Consider the following 17380-nt stretch of genomic DNA (forward strand, 5'->3'; position numbering starts at 1 on the left):
GTCCCAAAAGGCGGCTCAGTGAGCGACCTTCCCAAAATGGCGTCAGCACCGCCGCCACAGCCCAACGCTGGCACCGCCCCACTTCCGCCCCTGGGACCGCCCCGCAGCGGAAATGGCGCTGCGGGGCTGAGCCCGTCCCTTTCCGGCCCCTCACGCCGCCGCCGCCATGCCTGTGAGTGCGGCCCGACCCTGCCGGGGCTCCGCCGCCCCCGCGGCCGCCCCAGAACCGCGCCCGCCGGGGCCAGCGAGGGGCGGGAGGGCGCGGGGAAGGCGCAGGGAGGGCGGCGGGGCCGGGGGCGCGCGGGGCGCTGAGGGCGAGGAGCGCGAAGGGGGAGCCCCAAGATGGCGGCAGCGGCGTGAGGGGACGGAGGGTGGGGGGAGCGGGAGCGATCGCGGTGCGCCCAGGACTGACCGATCCCGGTGTGCCCACAGCTCGCCAAGGACCTGTTGCACCCGTCTCCCGAGGAGGAGAAGCGCAAGCACAAGAAGAAGCGGCTGGTGCAGAGCCCCAACTCGTACTTCATGGACGTCAAGTGCCCCGGTGGGCATCGAGGGTCTCCCCGTGTCCCGCTGTTGTCCCCGCTCTCTCTTTGCCCTTCCACGTGTTTATTTCCCTAAGTCCCGCCGTCTTTACGTGTCTTTCCCCGTTTCCCACTGGGCTCTCCCTCCGTGTCCCTCCCGCTATCCTCCTTTCGTGTCCCTTCACGCGTTTCCTTCCCTGTCCCGTTGTCCCTCCGTGTCCCTCCGCGTGTCCCGGTCCCCCTACCCTTGTCCCCCCGGTAACTCCGCTGTCCCCGCAGGCTGTTACAAGATCACGACCGTGTTCAGCCATGCTCAGACCGTGGTGCTCTGCGTGGGCTGCTCCACGGTGCTGTGCCAGCCCACGGGGGGCAAGGCCCGGCTCACCGAGGGTGGGTATCCCGGGGGGACTTTGGGAATACCGAGGGTGGGAGGGGATGGAGGAATCCGGGGCTGCTCCATGGGGAGGTGCCACCCAAGGAGGGCTTGGGGAGATTTGGGGATGTTTGGGGTGGGGGGACACGGTGTGGATCCCACTGGAGGGGCTGGTTCGTGTTTGGGGTGGGGGGATTTGGGACCTCAGCAGGGCTGATTCCCCTGCTCAGTAGTTTTGGAATTCTGGTGGAGGGTTGGAATTGCAAGGAGAGGTTTGGAATTCTGGCTGTTTTGAAAGCTTTTACCATCAGAATTCCCCAGAATTTGGGATGGGAGAGGTGGAATTGCCGTTCCCAGAGGGATGCAGCATTGCCAGGTCTGTGTTTGCTCCCCCAGGCTGCTCGTTCCGGCGGAAGCAGCACTGAGGCAGCTGGGATGCCACGGAGACACACGGGAATTCCGCCCTGTCCCTGTCGCCCCCTCCGCTTCCCGCTAATAAATTTTGGATAAAATACCCGAAACGGGTCAGGTCTGGTTCTTGGCTGCAGGGACACTGCGGGGTTTGGGGATGTGGGGAGGGAATTCCTTCATGTGAGGTGTCCCTGCCGTCCCTTCCCAAAGCATTCCATGATTCTCAATCCAGGTGGTGCCACCACCACCCTGGGGTGGGACAAGTCTCCTTCCTGTCCTTGTGGGGATGCTCAATTGGGAATTCCACCTGGATAAACCTTTTCTGTCTGTGGTTTAACTGGAAGAACTGGGAATATCCGTGTCTCCTGCTCCCCTTGCTGATCCTAACATGGATCCATGTTCTGATCCTAATGTGGATCCTCTTTTTCCATCTGGACGGGAAAAACCAAGATGTTTTCCCCAGATCTGGCTCTGGTGGGGTGAACTGGGGGCTCAGCTCTCCCCATTCCCACCTGGAGCTCCCCAAACCCACCCCGAGCTGTGACCCCGCTCTCACCCCGCATTTTTGGGGTGCTGAAACAACAAACCCTCCCTCCCTCCCTGGGTGTTTTCTGGAACCTCTCACCCTGCCGGCCCCCTCAGAGCTGAACTGAAATCGAACTTGGGACTTTCGGTTCCTCATTCCCTCATTTCCTGGCTCGTGATTTCTCCCCACGGCGCCGCTGCCCCGCGCCCCAAATCCCGGCGTGCCGGCGCCGGGAACGCTCCGGATCCGAGCCCGAATCCCCAGATCCCCTCCCCAGCCCCTCCTGGAGGTCAGAGCCAGCCCGGAGCAGCTTCTGGAGGTAATTTGGGCGGCTTTGATGTTTTAATCCCCACCCCAGGAGCGCTTGGAGGAAGTAAAACTCGGGGACAAGTGGATTTATGGGGGTTTAGGGTCTGTTTTATCCCGAACCTCCACCTGGATTGTGGGATTGTCGGTGTATCCCATGCTGGGGGGCGCTGCTCGGGTAAAACCAGGGAATTTGGGGATTTTTGGGCACGGATTTGTCCCAGCAGCTCGGATGTGTCCTGGCCTGTCCTCACGGACACGGGGCTGGCTCCGGGATTCTCCCCTGCAGGGAATTTTGTGCTGCGTGTCCGGGCGGGCCGGTGGCACCGCCAGGTCACCGGGGTGTTGTCACCTCCCTGCCCAGACCGGATTTGTCACCGAGGGGTCAATCCCGGCTCCGAGTCCTCGGCTCCTGCTCCGAATCCCGGCATGGAGCCGCTGGCTCCCGCCGCCCTCCTGGCCCTGCTGGTGCTGGCCCTGGGACACCCCGACCCCGCGCTGGACCGGCACTGGGAGCTCTGGAAAAAATCCTACGGCAAGGAATATCACCCCCAGGTGGGAATGTGGCAGAGGGGGAGCTGGGAATGTCCTGGGAATGTCCCAGGATTTTCTGGGGCTCTCCTGGTTGGAGAAGATCCGATGGCGCTTCCGAGCGCGGCCGCTCCCCAGGGATGACCCAGCTGGGGCTCCCAACGGCTTTTACTGGGATGAACTGGGGTGGGATGGCACTGGAGGGGCTGTCCCGGCTCTGACAGGGCCCTGCTGGAATTGCAGGAGGATTTGCTCCGTCGCCTGACGTGGGAGAAGAACCTGTGGCTGGTGACCCTCCACAACCTGGAGCACTCCCTGGGGCTCCGCTCCTACACGCTGGGCATGAACCACCTGGGGGACATGGTGGGTGCTGGCAGCGGTTCCAGCCCTCTGGAATTGCCCTGGAGGGTGACTGAACCTGGATTTTGGTGGATCTAGGGTGGGAAAACTCCTGACATCCCCCTCAGCCCATCCTGGTGGGACAGGCTGGAATTCTATGAGGAAAGAGCTCCTTGGGGTGGGATTTGGGACACACCAGAGCTGTCTGGAATTCTGTGAGGAAAGAACTCCCTGGGGGTGGGATTTGGGGCACACAGGAGCTGTCCTGGTCATTTGGGATATTTATGGATCATCCTTCTTTTGTATCCCAAATTTGCGGGGGGGTTATGACCCATTTTCCAGCGATTTGGGGAGCTGGGGCTGAGCTTTTCCTTTCCTGATTAACCTCTGGAAATTAAATGGAAAAACAAGGAGTTGAGGATCCCCCCACAGCCAATTCCACCTCAGAAATCCCGCGCCACCCTCAAGTGGGGCTGACAGAGAGCTGGAATCACCCTCTGGGATTCTCCTTCCCCCCAGACCAGCGAGGAGGTGGCGGCATCGCTGACGGGGCTCCAGCTCCGTCCCCGTCCCCGCCGGAATTCTGCATTCCCAGCCCGTCCCCGGCCTGTTGGGGACATCCCCGAGGCTCTGGACTGGCGGGACAAGGGCTGTGTGACCGAGGTGAAGAACCAGGTGAGCCTCACGCCAGGATCCTCCCGCCGCTCGCCACGGCAGCTCCTGAGCCTCTCCCGCCTCCTTCGCAGGGCGCCTGCGGATCCTGCTGGGCCTTCAGCGCCGTGGGAGCGCTGGAGGCGCAGCTGAAGCTGAAAACCGGGAATTTGGTGTCCCTGAGCGTCCAGAACCTGGTGGATTGCTCCGGGATGTACGGGAACAAGGGCTGTGCCGGCGGGTTCATGACGGAGGCGTTCCAGTACATCATCGACAACGGCGGCATCGAGTCCGAGGAGTCCTATCCCTACACGGCTCAGGTGGGCCTGGAAAACCTCTTTTCCTGGAAAACTCATGGAAACCTCACCCTGTTCCTGTTTTCTTCCCTCCTCTCCCGTCCAATTCCCCCTGCCTCGGTTTCCTGGTGGCACCTCAGGATCCAAAGCCAGGCCAGGAACTTTGGGATTGTTTGGAGGGGAGTGACTGGACCAGGAGCTGGAATTCCTACCTGGTTATTTCACCATTTCTTAAGCAACGAGCTGGAGGGGAGGGGAAAATGGGTCAGGAGCCTCCTGAAAACACGATCCCAGGAAATGGGTCAGTGCAACAACAGCTCAATCCAAGAAAAAGTGGGAATTAACTCTCCGAACGTGGAGCCACAGAGGGAAAAGCTGTTCCTGGGGTCTGGAGGGAATGAGAAGCATCTGTGGATAGGGAGGATGAGGATGGTGGCTCCAGGGCAGAGGAGGATGAGGATGGAGGCTTGTGCTGGATTTAGTTGGGATTGGGAAGGGGAACCAACCCCAGGATGGGGTTGGAATTTTGGATGTTTTTGAGGAAAAAGGACAGGGAATCCTGTGAGAAACAAACCAAGGATGGGGAAGGCAGGACTCGGATGGGGGTCTGGGGGTCTGGGAATGCTCCTGGATCCCATTGGCTCATTCTCATTTCTTTGCTCATTCCCATTTCTTGGCTGATTCCTGTCTCTCGGCTTGTTCCTGTTCCTTGGCTCATTCCCATTTCCTATCTCACTCCTGTTTCCCTTCTCATTCTCATTTCCCGGCTTGTTCCCATTCTTTGGCTCATTCCCATTTCCCGGCTCACTCCCATTTCCCAGCCCACTCCCATTTCCCATCTCATTCCCGTTTCCCAGCTCATTCCCGTTTCCCATCTGATTCCCATTTCCCATCTCATTCCCATTCCTTGGCTCATTCCCATTTCCCAGCTTGTTCCCCTTTCCCGTCTCACTCCCATTTACCTCCTCATTCCCATTTCCTTGGCTCATTCCCATTTCCTTGGCTCGTTCCTGTTCCTTGGCTCATTCCCGTTTCCCAGTTCATTCCCATTACCGGCTCATTCCCATTTCCTGTCTCATTTCCATTTCCCACCTCATTCCCAATTTCCCATTTTTGCCCGTTTCCCATCAGAACGGAACGTGCCACTACAACGCCTCCGCCCGCGCCGCCTCCTGCTCCCGCTTCGTGGAGCTGCCTGAGGGCGACGAGGCCGCGCTCAGGGACGCCGTGGCCACCGTGGGCCCCGTGGCCGTGGCCATCGACGCCACCCGGCCCAGCTTCTTCCTCTACCGCTCCGGTGAGGCCTCCGGATTGGGCGGAATTTGGGGATTTTTGGGTTAATTCCTGGAGGGAGGCTGGGGTGGGATGGTCTTGAGGCCTTTAGGACTCTTCCAACCTTCCAAATCCACTTTCTGTGCAGAATCCTTCCAACTTTCCAAATCCACCTTCTTCCTTTCTTTCACCCCAGAATTCTTCCAGCCTTCCAAATCCGCCTTCTTCCTTTCTTTCCAGAATCCTTCCAACCTTCCAAATCCACCTTCTTCCTTTCTTTACAGAATCCTTCTAACTTTCCAAATCCGTCTTCTTCCTTTCTTTCGCCCCAGAATCCTTCCCCGGTGAGAGGGAGCCTTGGGAATTTGGGTGGGGTTTGGGAGGCTGGTGGTGAATTCCTGGAGGGAGGCTGGGATCCATTGGAATTCTGAATTTTCTCCCTCCCCAGGTGTGTTTGATGACCCCCAGTGCTCGCAGGAGAAGGTGAACCACGCCGTGCTGGTGGTGGGATACGGCTCCCTGGAAAACAAGGAATATTGGCTGGTGAAGAACAGGTAAAAACCCTGGGCATCCACAGGGAATTCTGGAACATTCCCAGCTGGATGGAGACCCACAAAGAGTCCAAGTCACAGCCCTGGACACCCCAAAACTCCCACCTTGTCCCTCAGGGCCTTGTCCAGGTGCTTCTTCACCCATGGGAGGGTTTGAACGATGATCCGTAAGGTCCATTCTGACCCAACTCACTCCATAATCTCACAATTTTGTGTTTGGAGCTGCCCAAATCTGTGTGGATGTGGCACTTGGGGTCACATTCCCATGGTGGTGGCCTCGGCAGCCTTGGGGACAGTTGGACTTTGTGATTTCTGAGGACTTTTCCAACCCAAATTATGGTGGTATCAGTTGTGAGTTTCTCTGGGTCTGGACTGGAGGCATTTGAGGTGATATTTCATGCTGGGACTCAAGTGTTGATTATTTCTTATCAGTTAAACAATTTCACTACTGTGGGCAGCAAGGCACAAAATGGCCAACAAGCTCTTGTTCCAAGGTCTTTTAAGACTAAACTATCCAATTAAGAACTGACACCTAAATTATTTTCCCTTTTAACCCAATAACTGATCCCAAAGAGCCCAAAAATGCGGATTTTTCCGCCCAATTATAAAATGCCACCCAAACCCATGAAGAAGGGGGAAGAACAAGAAACTCAGGACAACACCCTGTGCCCTCCATCTTGCACACTAAAAATCCCAAAATTTAAATTTCTCACCAAGTGATACCTCTACGCAACTCTCCATAATTTCCCACTTTTATGGATTTTAGTCTATCTTGAAGTTTAGAAAACTTTCTCCATGAATGAGGGTCAAAATCAGTGTTCCCCTGGGCGTCAGAACACCTCAGAGCAAACAGAGAAATATTCCCTGTGGTGCCCTGGGTTTCCACACCAAACGGTTCCATGAATCCCAGGATTCTGGCACCTTCTTCTTTAAAAAAAAAAGAGAATTTCCCCTGTTTTCTTCTCCCTGTTCCCAAAGCTGGGGTGTGTATTTCGGGGACGCCGGGTACATCCGCATGGCCCGCAACGCCTCCAACCTCTGCGGCATCGCCAGCTACGCCTCCTACCCGCTCATCTAGACCCGATCTGGACCTGCTCTGGACCTGCTCTGGACCTGCTCTGGACCTGCACTCCAGGCACCTCCCCAAGCTCCAGATTTCCATGGATTCCGGGGATTCCTCCTCTTCCAGGGTCGCTTTCCAGCACTGGGCATTGTCTGGTGGTTGGATCCGTGGGTTGGGAGGGGATCCGGGGCATGGGATGGGGGAATGTTGTTGGTAGGGATCCAGGGAGTTATTTCTGGGGAGGAAAATTGGGGTTTTGGGAGTAAAATGGTGATTCCTGCAGGGATTGGTCGCAGGGGTAATAGGGATCGGGTGGTGGGATCACAGGGATTGTTGGGATCGGGTACAGGGATCACTGGGATCTTAGGGATCGTTGGGATTGGGTGTCAGGATCACTAGGATCACTGGGGTTGGATACTGGGATCATTGGGATCACTGGGATCAGTGGGATTGGGTGCTAGGATCATAGGGATCGTTGGGATCACAGGGATCATTTGGATCACAGGGAGCATTGGGATCAGGTACAAGGATCACTGGCATCATTGAGGTTGGATACTGGGATCATTGGGATCACTGGGATCATTGGGATTGGGTGCTAGGATCATAGGGATCGTTGGGATCACAGGGATCATTTGGATCACAGGGAGCATTGGGATCAGGTACAAGGATCACTGGCATCATTGAGGTTGGATACTGGGATCACAGGGATCACTGGAATCATTGGGCTTGGATACTGGGATCACAGGGGTCTCTGGGATCCCAGGGATCACTGGGCTCACAAGGATCATTGGGATCAGGTACTGGGATCACTGGGATCATAGGGATCAGGTACTGGGATCACTGGGATCATAGGGATCATTTGGTTTGGGTACTGGGATCATTGGGATCACAGGGATCATTGGGATTGGGTACAATGATCACTGGGATCATTGGGATTGTTGGGATCGGGTACAAGGATCTCTGGGATCGTTGGGATCACAGGGGTCTTTGGGATCAAGTACTGGGATCCCAGGCACCACTGGGCTCACAAGGATCGTTGGGATCATTGGGATTGGATACTGGAATCACAGGGATCATTGGGATCACGGGGATCATTGGGATCAGGTACAAGGATCTCTGGGATCATTGGGATTGGATACTGGAATCACAGGGATCATTGGGATCACGGGGATCATTGGGATCAGGTACAAGGATCTCTGGGATCATTGGGATCATTGGGATTGGATACTGGGATCGCAGGGACCACAGGGATCATTGGGATCGGGTACAGGGATCTCTGGGATCATTGGGACCACAGAGATCTTTGGGATCAAGTACTGGGATCCCAGGGATCACTGGGCTCACAAGGATCATTGGGATTTGGTACCAGGATCATTGGGATCGGGTACTGGGATCACAGGGGTCACTGGGATCATTGGGATCAGGTACCAGGATCACTGGCGTCACTGGGATTCCAGTATCAAGATCACTGGGATCACAGAGATTATTGGGATTGGGTACCAGGTTCACTGGGATCACAGGGATCACTGGGATCACTGGGATCATGGGTTCCTCCCTCTGGAGCTGCTGCGATGCCGGACATCGATTTCCCTCCCCAGTGTGACGCTGCTGGGATTGCAGATATTCCATGGAAAATAAAAGATTTGCATCTTGCTGCCTCAAAAATCCCGATATTTGGGAGATAACCCGCCCCCCAAAAAATCCCAATATTTGGTGGCTCCCATCACCCCACAGCCAAGAATTCCGTGTTGGTGGATGGAGATCCCGAGAGAACAGTGTCCCTTTTGTCCCTTTTGTCCCTAAACAATGTCCCCAAGGCTGGAATTCCTCACCCCCGGATCCCACCCCTCCCTTGCCGGGGGGGATCCGAGCAGCCGGGAGGATCGGAGCGCCGGGAATCTCACCGGGATGAGGGGTAAGGATGATCCCAGAGGGATTTCCAGCTGGAAAAAGGGCGAGGGTGGCTCATTCCCAGCGGCCGAATTGGGATTTAGGGCGAGGTTTTGTTGGGAAAAGGAGTTGTCCCCGTTGGATCCCAAATCCTGGCACCTCCCTGGATTTCGGGGGGGTGGAGCTGCGGCATGGGGAAGGATGAAACCCTCCCCGAGGGGACCCTGGTGAGGAGGAGAAAATTCCAGAATCCCCTTGGAAATTGTGGAATTATTCAGGTTGGAAAAGGCTTCGGAGAAAGATTTCACACCTGGAATATTTCTGGCGATTTGGGGAAGGAGTTTTTGCCCCTCTATGGGATCACAGCTTGGCTCGGCAAAGACCCAAAGACCCCATTCCCGCCTCCATCCAGGAACACAAGCCCCAGCTTCCCAAATTCCACCCTAATTCCAAAGGTTTATGCACACAAGCGCCGCGGGGCGGACCCGCAGAACCAGGAAACCGCGAGGCCAAAATTTAACCCCAAAAAACCTGGGAAAAGGAGACTCGCTCAATCCCTGCCCTGGGAAAGAGAATTCCCGAGGAAATCCCTGGAAAAGCTTCGGCAGCGGGCACGGCTCCGGTCCCGGGGAGTTGGCACCTCCTGGCACCTCCCGAACCCCGCACAAAGGTCCCCGTTCCGCCCGTTTGTTTAAACAAACACCTTCCCGGCGGGACAAATCCCCGGGAATACCCACAGGGAGACGGAACCCGGGGCCGTTTGGCTCCGGAGGGGGCGAAAATTTGGGATTTTCTTGGGATTTCTGCCGGCGAGGAGAAATCCCGGGAAAATCTGGGCGATCCCGGAGCTTTTCCACGCTGCCGGATATTCCCTTGGGTGGGAATCGGGGTGCTGAGGGCCCGCAGGTGCCTCCGGAGCGGGATGGAGCCGGTGCAGGCGGGATTAACCCGTTCCGTGCCGGTTTTTCCCAGGAGATGAAATCCCGCCTGGATCCGGCTGCGCTGGCATTGCCCAAGGTGCGTGACCCGTGCGGAACCGGGACAAGGCGGGGATGGGGGGGCAGCGCCGTGGATTTGGGGTTCAGCCCAGTGGGATGTGGGGTCCTGCAGGCCGCGGGGTTGGAAAAATGGGAATATTCCAGCGGGGGTGAAGGAATTCTTGCCTTTGGGGCAGGGAAACTGAGGCACGGAGCCAGCCCCGCCCTGCCCTGCGGTGTTTTGGGGGTTCCCGGCTGAATCACCCATAAATCCCATGGGAAGGATCTCGGGGAGAGGGGAAGGGAGAGTTTCACCCCGAGGGGGACTCGGGGGCTGTTCCCGATCCCTGAAAATCGCTGGGAAAGGGAATCGGGGGGTGCCGAGAGCTGTGGGGGGGGGGAACAGGGAGCGGTTCGGGATTTGGGGAGCGGCAGCGGCACCCCCGGATCTGCGGGACAAAGGGTTAACAGGGAAAAGGCTCCGCTCGGCCGGGTGGTTCCTGGTTTGTTTGGAGTGCGGGAGGCGAGAGCGAGGAAGGGGGAGGGGGCGCGGGGCTGGGACCCCTCCTGGGGAACCGCGGGGACCTCGTTGGGAATTGGGAATTTGGGAATTGGAAATTTGGGAATTGGGAATTTCCGGCTGGCACCGAGCTCAACCCCCGCTCCCGTCACCCGCAGGTAGGACCGGGGTGACCCGGGGTGAACTGGGGTGACCTGGGGACAGCAGGACCCCCCAAAATCCCCTCTGAGCCCCCCCGACCCCACCCCTGCGCCACCTTCCCCGTGGCCCCCCCAAGGTCGCGATCCCGGTTCCCTCCGGCACCCCCGGGATGGGGATCCCCCGCCGATCGTTCCCCGCCGGTACCGGGCGGTGCTGGGAAAACACCGGAGCCCCTCCGGGTCCGAACCCCTCCGGGAATCCCGGAATTCCCAGCGGGAATCCCGGCACGCCCCATCCCGGGGATGAGTTTGGTCGTTCCCAGCTCGGAGCAGCGCCCGAAATTCCCGGTCCGCCGTTGTCCCGGTGTTATCCCGGTGTTATCCCGGTGTTATCCCGGTGTTATCCCGCTGTTCCCGAGTCCCGCTCGGGATCCAAACCCGTCACTCCACCACCAACATTTCGGGGTTGTCCCCAGGACCGGGATTTTAGGGGGAGCTGATGCAGGGTCGGGATTTAGGGGTGAAGATGTCCCAGGATCGCGATTTGGGGGGGAGATGCTGCAGTATCGGGATTTGGGGCTGGAGCTGTCCCCAGGACCGGGATTTTGGGGGGAACTGTCCCTAAGATGGGGATTTGGGAGGGGGATCAGGATTTGGGGCTGGAGCTGTCCCCAGGATCAGGATTTGGGGAGAGTTGATGCAAGATCGGGATTTAGGGGTGAAACTGTCCCCAGGACCGGGATTTGGGGTGGGGGCTGTCTCCAGGATCAGGATTTTGGGCAGCTGTGCCCAGGATTAGGATTTGGGAGGGGGATCAGGATTTGGGCCTGGAACTGCCCCCAGGACCACAATTTTAGGGGATCTGTCCCCAGGATCAGGATTTGGGACTGGAGCTTCCCCCAGGATCGGGATTTAGGGGGATCTGTCCACGAAATTGGGATCTGGGGGCAGCTGCTGCAGGATTTCCCTTTCCCTGCTCCGGAGTTTGAATTTGCATCCTGAGATTCCCGGCAGGCTCCTGCACATCCCGGCTGCTTTCCTGCACCTGGATGAGCCCGGGAACCCCAAAATCTGAGAGCTGGGGGGTCTCGTGTGTCCTTGGGAAGAGCCGTGCCCGTGGTTTCCCCCTGGAGCCATGGCCACGCTCCTCTCCTCATTTTTTTATGATTCCATGTTTATTATCCCACGTTTGTGCCCGATCCCCGGCAGATCCACAAAGGAAAACGGTTTTTTCTTTTGGTTTTTTTGTTGTTTTCTTTTTTTTTTTTTTTTTTTTTTAAATCAGCTGACCGGGCTGGGAATGTAAAAACAGGAAAAACGGCTGAGCTCATCCCAGCTCATCCCAGCTCATCCCAGTGCTCTCCCTGTGCCCAGCGGGGTGAGTCCGGCCAGGCCAGGATGTGGGGACGGGGCTGGGATTTGGGGATTGTGGCACCGGGCTGGGGCACAGGGACTGGGGGGATCCATCGGGAGCAGCCCAGGATCCAGGAGGGGATCCCAGCAGGAGCAGCTGGCTCGGGATGCTCGGGGGGTGTTGGGGTTCTGGGGGGATGTTGGGATTTTGGGAGGGAGGTCGGGATACCCAGGGGTTTCCCGGTCTTGTGGGGCCTTTTAGGGGCCATGGCCAGGCTGAAATCCCCCAGATCCCAACTCAGATCCCACCCCAAAACCCGCTCAGATCCCACCCCAAAACCTGCTCAGATCCCACCCCAAAACCTGCTCAGATCCCAACTCAGATCCCACCCCAAAACCTGCTCAGATCCCACCCCAAAACCCGCTCAGATCCCAACTCAGATCCCACCCCAAAACCCGCTCAGATCCCAACTCAGATCCCACCCCAAAACCCGCTCAGATCCCAACTCAGATCCCACCCCAAAACCTGCTCCATCCCAAACCTCGCCATAAATCACATCCCAAACCTCGCCGTGTTCCCATCCCACAGCCTCTCCGCCCCATCCCAAACTCACCCCAGGTCCCATCCAAGATCCCATCCCAGACTCCCTGCTCCCTCTAAAGCCCCCTGGGCCCCTTCCCCACTCTGGGGGGGTTTATCCCTCCCCTCAGGGGGTGGGAATTTGGGGGCTCAGGGGAGCTGCACCCTTGAGGGGTCCCCCTGGGGTGGGAGGTCCCACTCCCATTCCCAATCCCATTCCCTCTCCCATTCCCATTCCTGTACTCATTCCCATTCCCATTTTCCCATTCCCATTTTCCCAATCCCATTTTCCCATTTCCTCTCCCATTCCCACTCCCGTTCCCAATTCCATTTTCCCATTTCCCCATTCCCTCTCCAATTCCCATTTTCCCATTCCCTCTCCAAGTTGCATTCCCAATCCCATCCCATTTTCCCATTTTCCCATTTTCCCATTTTCCCATTTTCCCATTCCCTCTCCAAGTTGCATTCCCAATCCCATCCCATTTTCCCATTTTCCCATTTTCCCATTTTCCCATTTTCCCATTCCCTCTCTCTTTCCTGTTCCCATTCCCAATTCCAATCCCATTCTCTCTCTCAGTCCCATTCCCAATCCCATTCTCAATCCCATTCCCATTCTCATTCCCATTCCTTTTCCCACTCCCACTTCCTTTTCCATTCCCAATCCCTTTCCCTCTCCCATTCCCATTTTCCCATTCCCATTTTCCCATTTCCTCTCCCATTCCCACTCCTATTCCTGTTCCCGTTCCCATTCCCAATCCCATTTTCCCATTTCCCCATTCCCTCTCCAACTCCCATTTTCCCATTTTCCCATTTTCCCATTCCCTCTCCCTTTCCTGTTCCCATTCCCAATCTCATTCTCTCTCCCATTCCCAATCCCATTTTCCCATTTCCTCTCCCTTTCCCATTTTCCCATTCCCATTTTCCCCTTCCCCGCCTCTCTCCTCCCTTCCCGAATTCCTCCCAGTTTAATGAATAACCACAAGAGCTCAGCCTTGGCCGGGGAGTGAATTTTGAATTTTCCGCCCCCCTGGGGGCTTTGGGGACCCTCCAGCACCGTGGGGACACAGGAACACCCCCCCTGCTCGGGCTGAGACCCCCCAAAATCCCCTCAGGGCTGGGCTGGACCCCCCTTAACCCCTCCATTCCCCCTTCCTGCAGCGTCCGGCCCTGAGCGGCACCGGGAGCCCCCCAAAATCCTGGAACCTCCCAAAATCCTGGAGCCTCCCAAAATCCTGGAACCTCCCAAAATCCTGGAGCCCCACCAAGTTCTGGAGACCCCCAAAATCCTGGAGCCCCCCCAAGTCACCCCAGAGCCCTACGGGGGGCTCCCGCCCCCGAGGCGCCGCTGCGTGTCCGTCCTGGAGCCCGGCACGGCCTGGGATGAGGATGAGGAGGAGGAGGATGAAGGGCGGATCCCCGGCGTGGCCCTGCGCAGATCCCGGGCCCTGCGGAGCTCCCTGGACCCTTTCCGGAGGCACAGCTGGGAACCGGGCAAGGAACCGCGGGGCATCCCGGGCTACGGGCAGCTCAGGTACGGGGGCACCCCCGGGATGGGACACCGTCACCCCCAAATCCAGAGGGGTCTGGGGGTCTTCCGAGCCCCCCCAAACCCGGGGATTGGGGAGTCTGGGGTCTTCTGAGCCCCCCAAACACGGGGATTGGGGTACATCCTTGCCTGGGTGGGGACATCCCCAAATCCAGCAGGGTTGGGGGTCTTCCTCCATCCCTGAGCCCCCAAATCCATCCCTGCCTTGGTGTGGACACCCCCAGCCCTGACCCCCAAATCCAGCAGGGTCAGGATCTTCCTGCATCCCCGAGCCCCCCAAATCCAGGGACTGGGACCCTCCATGCCTTGGTGGGGACACTCCCAAATCCACCGGGGTCGGGGGTCTTCCGAGCCCCCAAACCCAAATTGGGATCCATTCCTGCCTCGGTGGGGACACCCCCAACCTAGACCCCCAAATCCAGCGGGGTCAGGGGTCTTCCTGCATCCCCGAGCCCCCCAAATCCGGGGATTGGGACCCTCCATGCCTTGGTGGGGACACCCCCAATTCCAGCGGGGTCGGGGATCTTCCTGCATCCCTGAGCCCCCCAGATTTGGGGATTGGGACCCTCCGTGCATCCCTGCCTCGGTGGGGACACCCCAAACTCCCTGCTCACCCCTCGGGGACCCGCTTTGGGGCTGTCCCCCCCTCCAGGACCCGCTTTGGGGGTGACTTTGCCCGTGTCCCCCCCCAGCAGGAGCCCCGAGCTGGGTTCCAGCGCGGAGCAGCTGGGGGGGCTCTGTGGGCGCCCCCGGGACCCCCGGAGAGCCCCCCTGGTGCACAGCAGCGACGAGCTGGACTCGCTGCTCTCGCAGGACGAGGAGGACGAGGCCGACGTGAGGCGGGCACAGGTGGGACCCTCCTGTCACCTTGGGGGTCACCCAGCGGCCACCCGAGCCAGGGGAGGGGACAGGGGACACCAGGGAGGGGAGCACTGGGGGAAAGGCACATCCTGGGGGCTTTGGTCACATCCTGGTGGCTTTGCTGTCCATCTTGGGGGGCTTTGGTCACATCCTGGGGGCTTTGCTGTCCATCCTGGGGGCTTTGCTGTCCGTCCTGGTGGTTTTGGTCACATCCTGGTGGCTTTGTTGTCCATCCTGAGGGGCTTTGGTCACATCCTGGTGGCTTTGCTGTCCGTCCTGGTGGCTTTGGTCACATCCTGGTGGCTTTGCTGTCCATCTTGGGGGGCTTTGGTCACATCCTGGGTGGCTTTGGTCACATCCTGGGGGGCTTTGTTGTCACCCCAAGTGGTTTTGTCATGGTCCTGAGCAACCTTGGCATCATTTGGGGTCAGTCTGTTGTCACTTTGGGTGGCTTTGCCATCGTCCTGCTGGTTTGCCATTGCCCAGAGTGGCTTTGCCTTTGCCCAGAGTAACTTTGTCACCATCTTGAGTGGCTCTGCCACAGTCCTGGTGGCTTTGTCGTTGCCCTTGTGCCTTTGCCATCATCCTGGGTGGCTTTGCCATTGCCCACAGTGACTTTGTCACCATCTTGAGTGGCTTTGTCATTGTCCTGAGACTTTGTCACCATCTTGAGTGGCTTTGGCATCGTCCTGGTGGCTTTGGCACCACCCCAAGTGGTTTTGTCATCGTCCTGTGTGGCTTTGGCATCATTTGGGGTGAGCCTGTCACCACTTTGGGTGGCTTTACTGTCATCCCAGGTGGCTTTGCCATTGTCCTGCGAGACTCTGTCACCACCTTGAGTGGCTTTGCCACAGTCCTGGTGGCTTTGTCACTGTCCTTGTGCCTTGCCATTGCCCAGAGTGGCTTTGCCATTGTCCTGAGACACTTTGTCACCATCTTGAGTGGCTTTGCCACAGCCCTGGTGCCTTTGCCATCACCACGAGTGGCTTTGCCATGGTCCTGCTGGTTTGCCATTGCCCAGAGTGACTTTGTCACCATCTTGAGTGGCTTTGTCACTCTCCTTGTGCCTTTGCCACCATCCCGCGTGCCATTGCCCAGAGTGACCTTGCCATTGTCCTGAGACACTTTGTCACCATCTTGAGTGGCTTTGGCATTGTCCTGCTGGTTTGCCATTGCCCAGAGTGACTTTGCCACTGTCCTGAGACACTTTGTCCCCTCCTTGAGTGGCTCTGCCACTGTCCCTGTGCCTTTGTCACTGTCCTTGTGCCTTTGCCACCATCGCGGGTGGCTTTGCCACCGCCCCGAGTGCCCAGGACGCTCCTTCCCCCCGGCAGCCGCTTCCATCTGGGGCCCGCTGTCGGGGAGGGAGGGTGGCAGTGCCACCACTGTCGCTGTCCCCGCCGGCAGGAGGACGCCAGGCGGCTCCCGGCGCCCCGGGCCGGGCCGCGCTCCCGGGGCTGGTCCCGTTTCAAATCCGCGTCCCTCGGTGTCATCGCCAGCGTCCCCGGCGAGGAGGGTGAGTCTGTCCGTCCGTCTGTCCCCCCATGGAGGGACCCTCGTGTCCCCCCTGGCGCTGTCCCTGCTCCGACCTCCCCGCTAACGACCCAGAATCGATGGCGCTGCCGCCGCAGTTAATTAGTTAATTATCACCCCCTCCATCCCCAGCTCATCGCCACCTTTCAAAATTCATTTTTAAATTCCTTTTTTTTTCCTTTTCCAGCTGCCGAAATCCCCCCGTTCGCCTCCCAGCAGAGCCTGCTCGGAGGGTGAGTGTCCCCTTGGTGTCCCCTGAGTGTCCCCGCGCTGTCGCTGTCCCCTCCCCGCGCCTGTCACAGCCCATTGCCGTCCTCATTAGGGCGGCTGTGCCCGGGATCGTCACAGCCGGGGCTGGCCCGGGGCCCCGGGGGACAGGGATGGGGACGGGGACAGGGATGGGGACAGGGATGGGGACAGGGATGGGGACACGCTGCCCTGCCAAAAATGGGGGTTTACCCCCTCTAAAAGTGGCTCTGAAGGCGATTTGTCCTCACCCGAGGGCATCTTGTCCCCACCCTCGAGGGTGATTTATCTCCGGGGGTGGCTTGTCCCCACCCAAAATGGGATTTGTCACCTTCAGGGAGAATTTGTCCCCCCAAAATGGGGATTTGTCACTCCCAAATGGGGATTTGTCACTCCCAAATGGGAATTCGTCGCCCCAAAATGGGAATTTGTACCCCCAAAATGGGAATTTGTCCCCTCCAATGGGGATTTGTCCCCCCAAAATGGGGATTTGTCCCCCCAAAATGGGAATTTGTCCCCTCCAATGGGGATTTGTCCCCCCAAAATGGGAATTTGTCACCTCGAAATGGGAATTTGTCCCCTCCAAAGGGAATTTGTCCCAACAAAAGGGAATTTGTCCCCCTAAATGGGAATTTATCCCCTCCAAGGGTGTTTTCTCCCCTTCCAAGCCTGGCTTTGTCCCCTCCGGGGGATGATTTGTCCCCTCCAAGAGCTCTTTGTCCCCTCCGAGGATGTCCCCAAGCAACCAGGACCCCCTCCCCGCTCCCCAAATCGGGGGGCAGCGACACGGGGGGACCCCCGGGAGGGGACAGGGGGGACAGAGGGGACAGGGAGGGGACAGGGGGGACACAGAGGGGGCTCTGTACGGCCCGGCTGGCGGCGGGGAGGGGACAC

At 58.3% G+C, this 17380-nt stretch overlaps 2 protein-coding genes across 2 annotated transcripts; both read left to right on the forward strand.

The window, feature by feature from the left end:
* Positions 1 to 118: 118 nt before the first annotated feature.
* On the forward strand, positions 119 to 1409 carry RPS27 (ribosomal protein S27). The gene is made up of 4 exons (XM_054294809.1): positions 119 to 172; positions 433 to 541; positions 801 to 911; positions 1291 to 1409. The coding sequence occupies exons 1-4, from the start codon at positions 167 to 169 to the stop codon at positions 1317 to 1319; spliced, it is 255 nt and encodes an 84-aa protein (XP_054150784.1). The 5' UTR covers positions 119 to 166; the 3' UTR covers positions 1320 to 1409.
* A 624-nt stretch (positions 1410 to 2033) lies between these two features.
* Positions 2034 to 7011, forward strand: LOC128949911 (cathepsin S-like). The gene is made up of 8 exons (XM_054294797.1): positions 2034 to 2150; positions 2502 to 2692; positions 2912 to 3031; positions 3527 to 3682; positions 3754 to 3978; positions 5086 to 5251; positions 5675 to 5780; positions 6756 to 7011. The coding sequence occupies exons 2-8, from the start codon at positions 2567 to 2569 to the stop codon at positions 6853 to 6855; spliced, it is 999 nt and encodes a 332-aa protein (XP_054150772.1). The 5' UTR covers positions 2034 to 2150; positions 2502 to 2566; the 3' UTR covers positions 6856 to 7011.
* Positions 7012 to 17380: the final 10369 nt, after the last annotated feature.

Source organism: Melozone crissalis, unplaced genomic scaffold, assembly GCF_028551555.1.
Source record: "Melozone crissalis strain CALT ecotype California unplaced genomic scaffold, PUWL_Pcris_2 ptg000323l_1, whole genome shotgun sequence".
In the NCBI taxonomy this organism is placed as follows: Eukaryota; Metazoa; Chordata; class Aves; order Passeriformes; family Passerellidae; genus Melozone; species Melozone crissalis.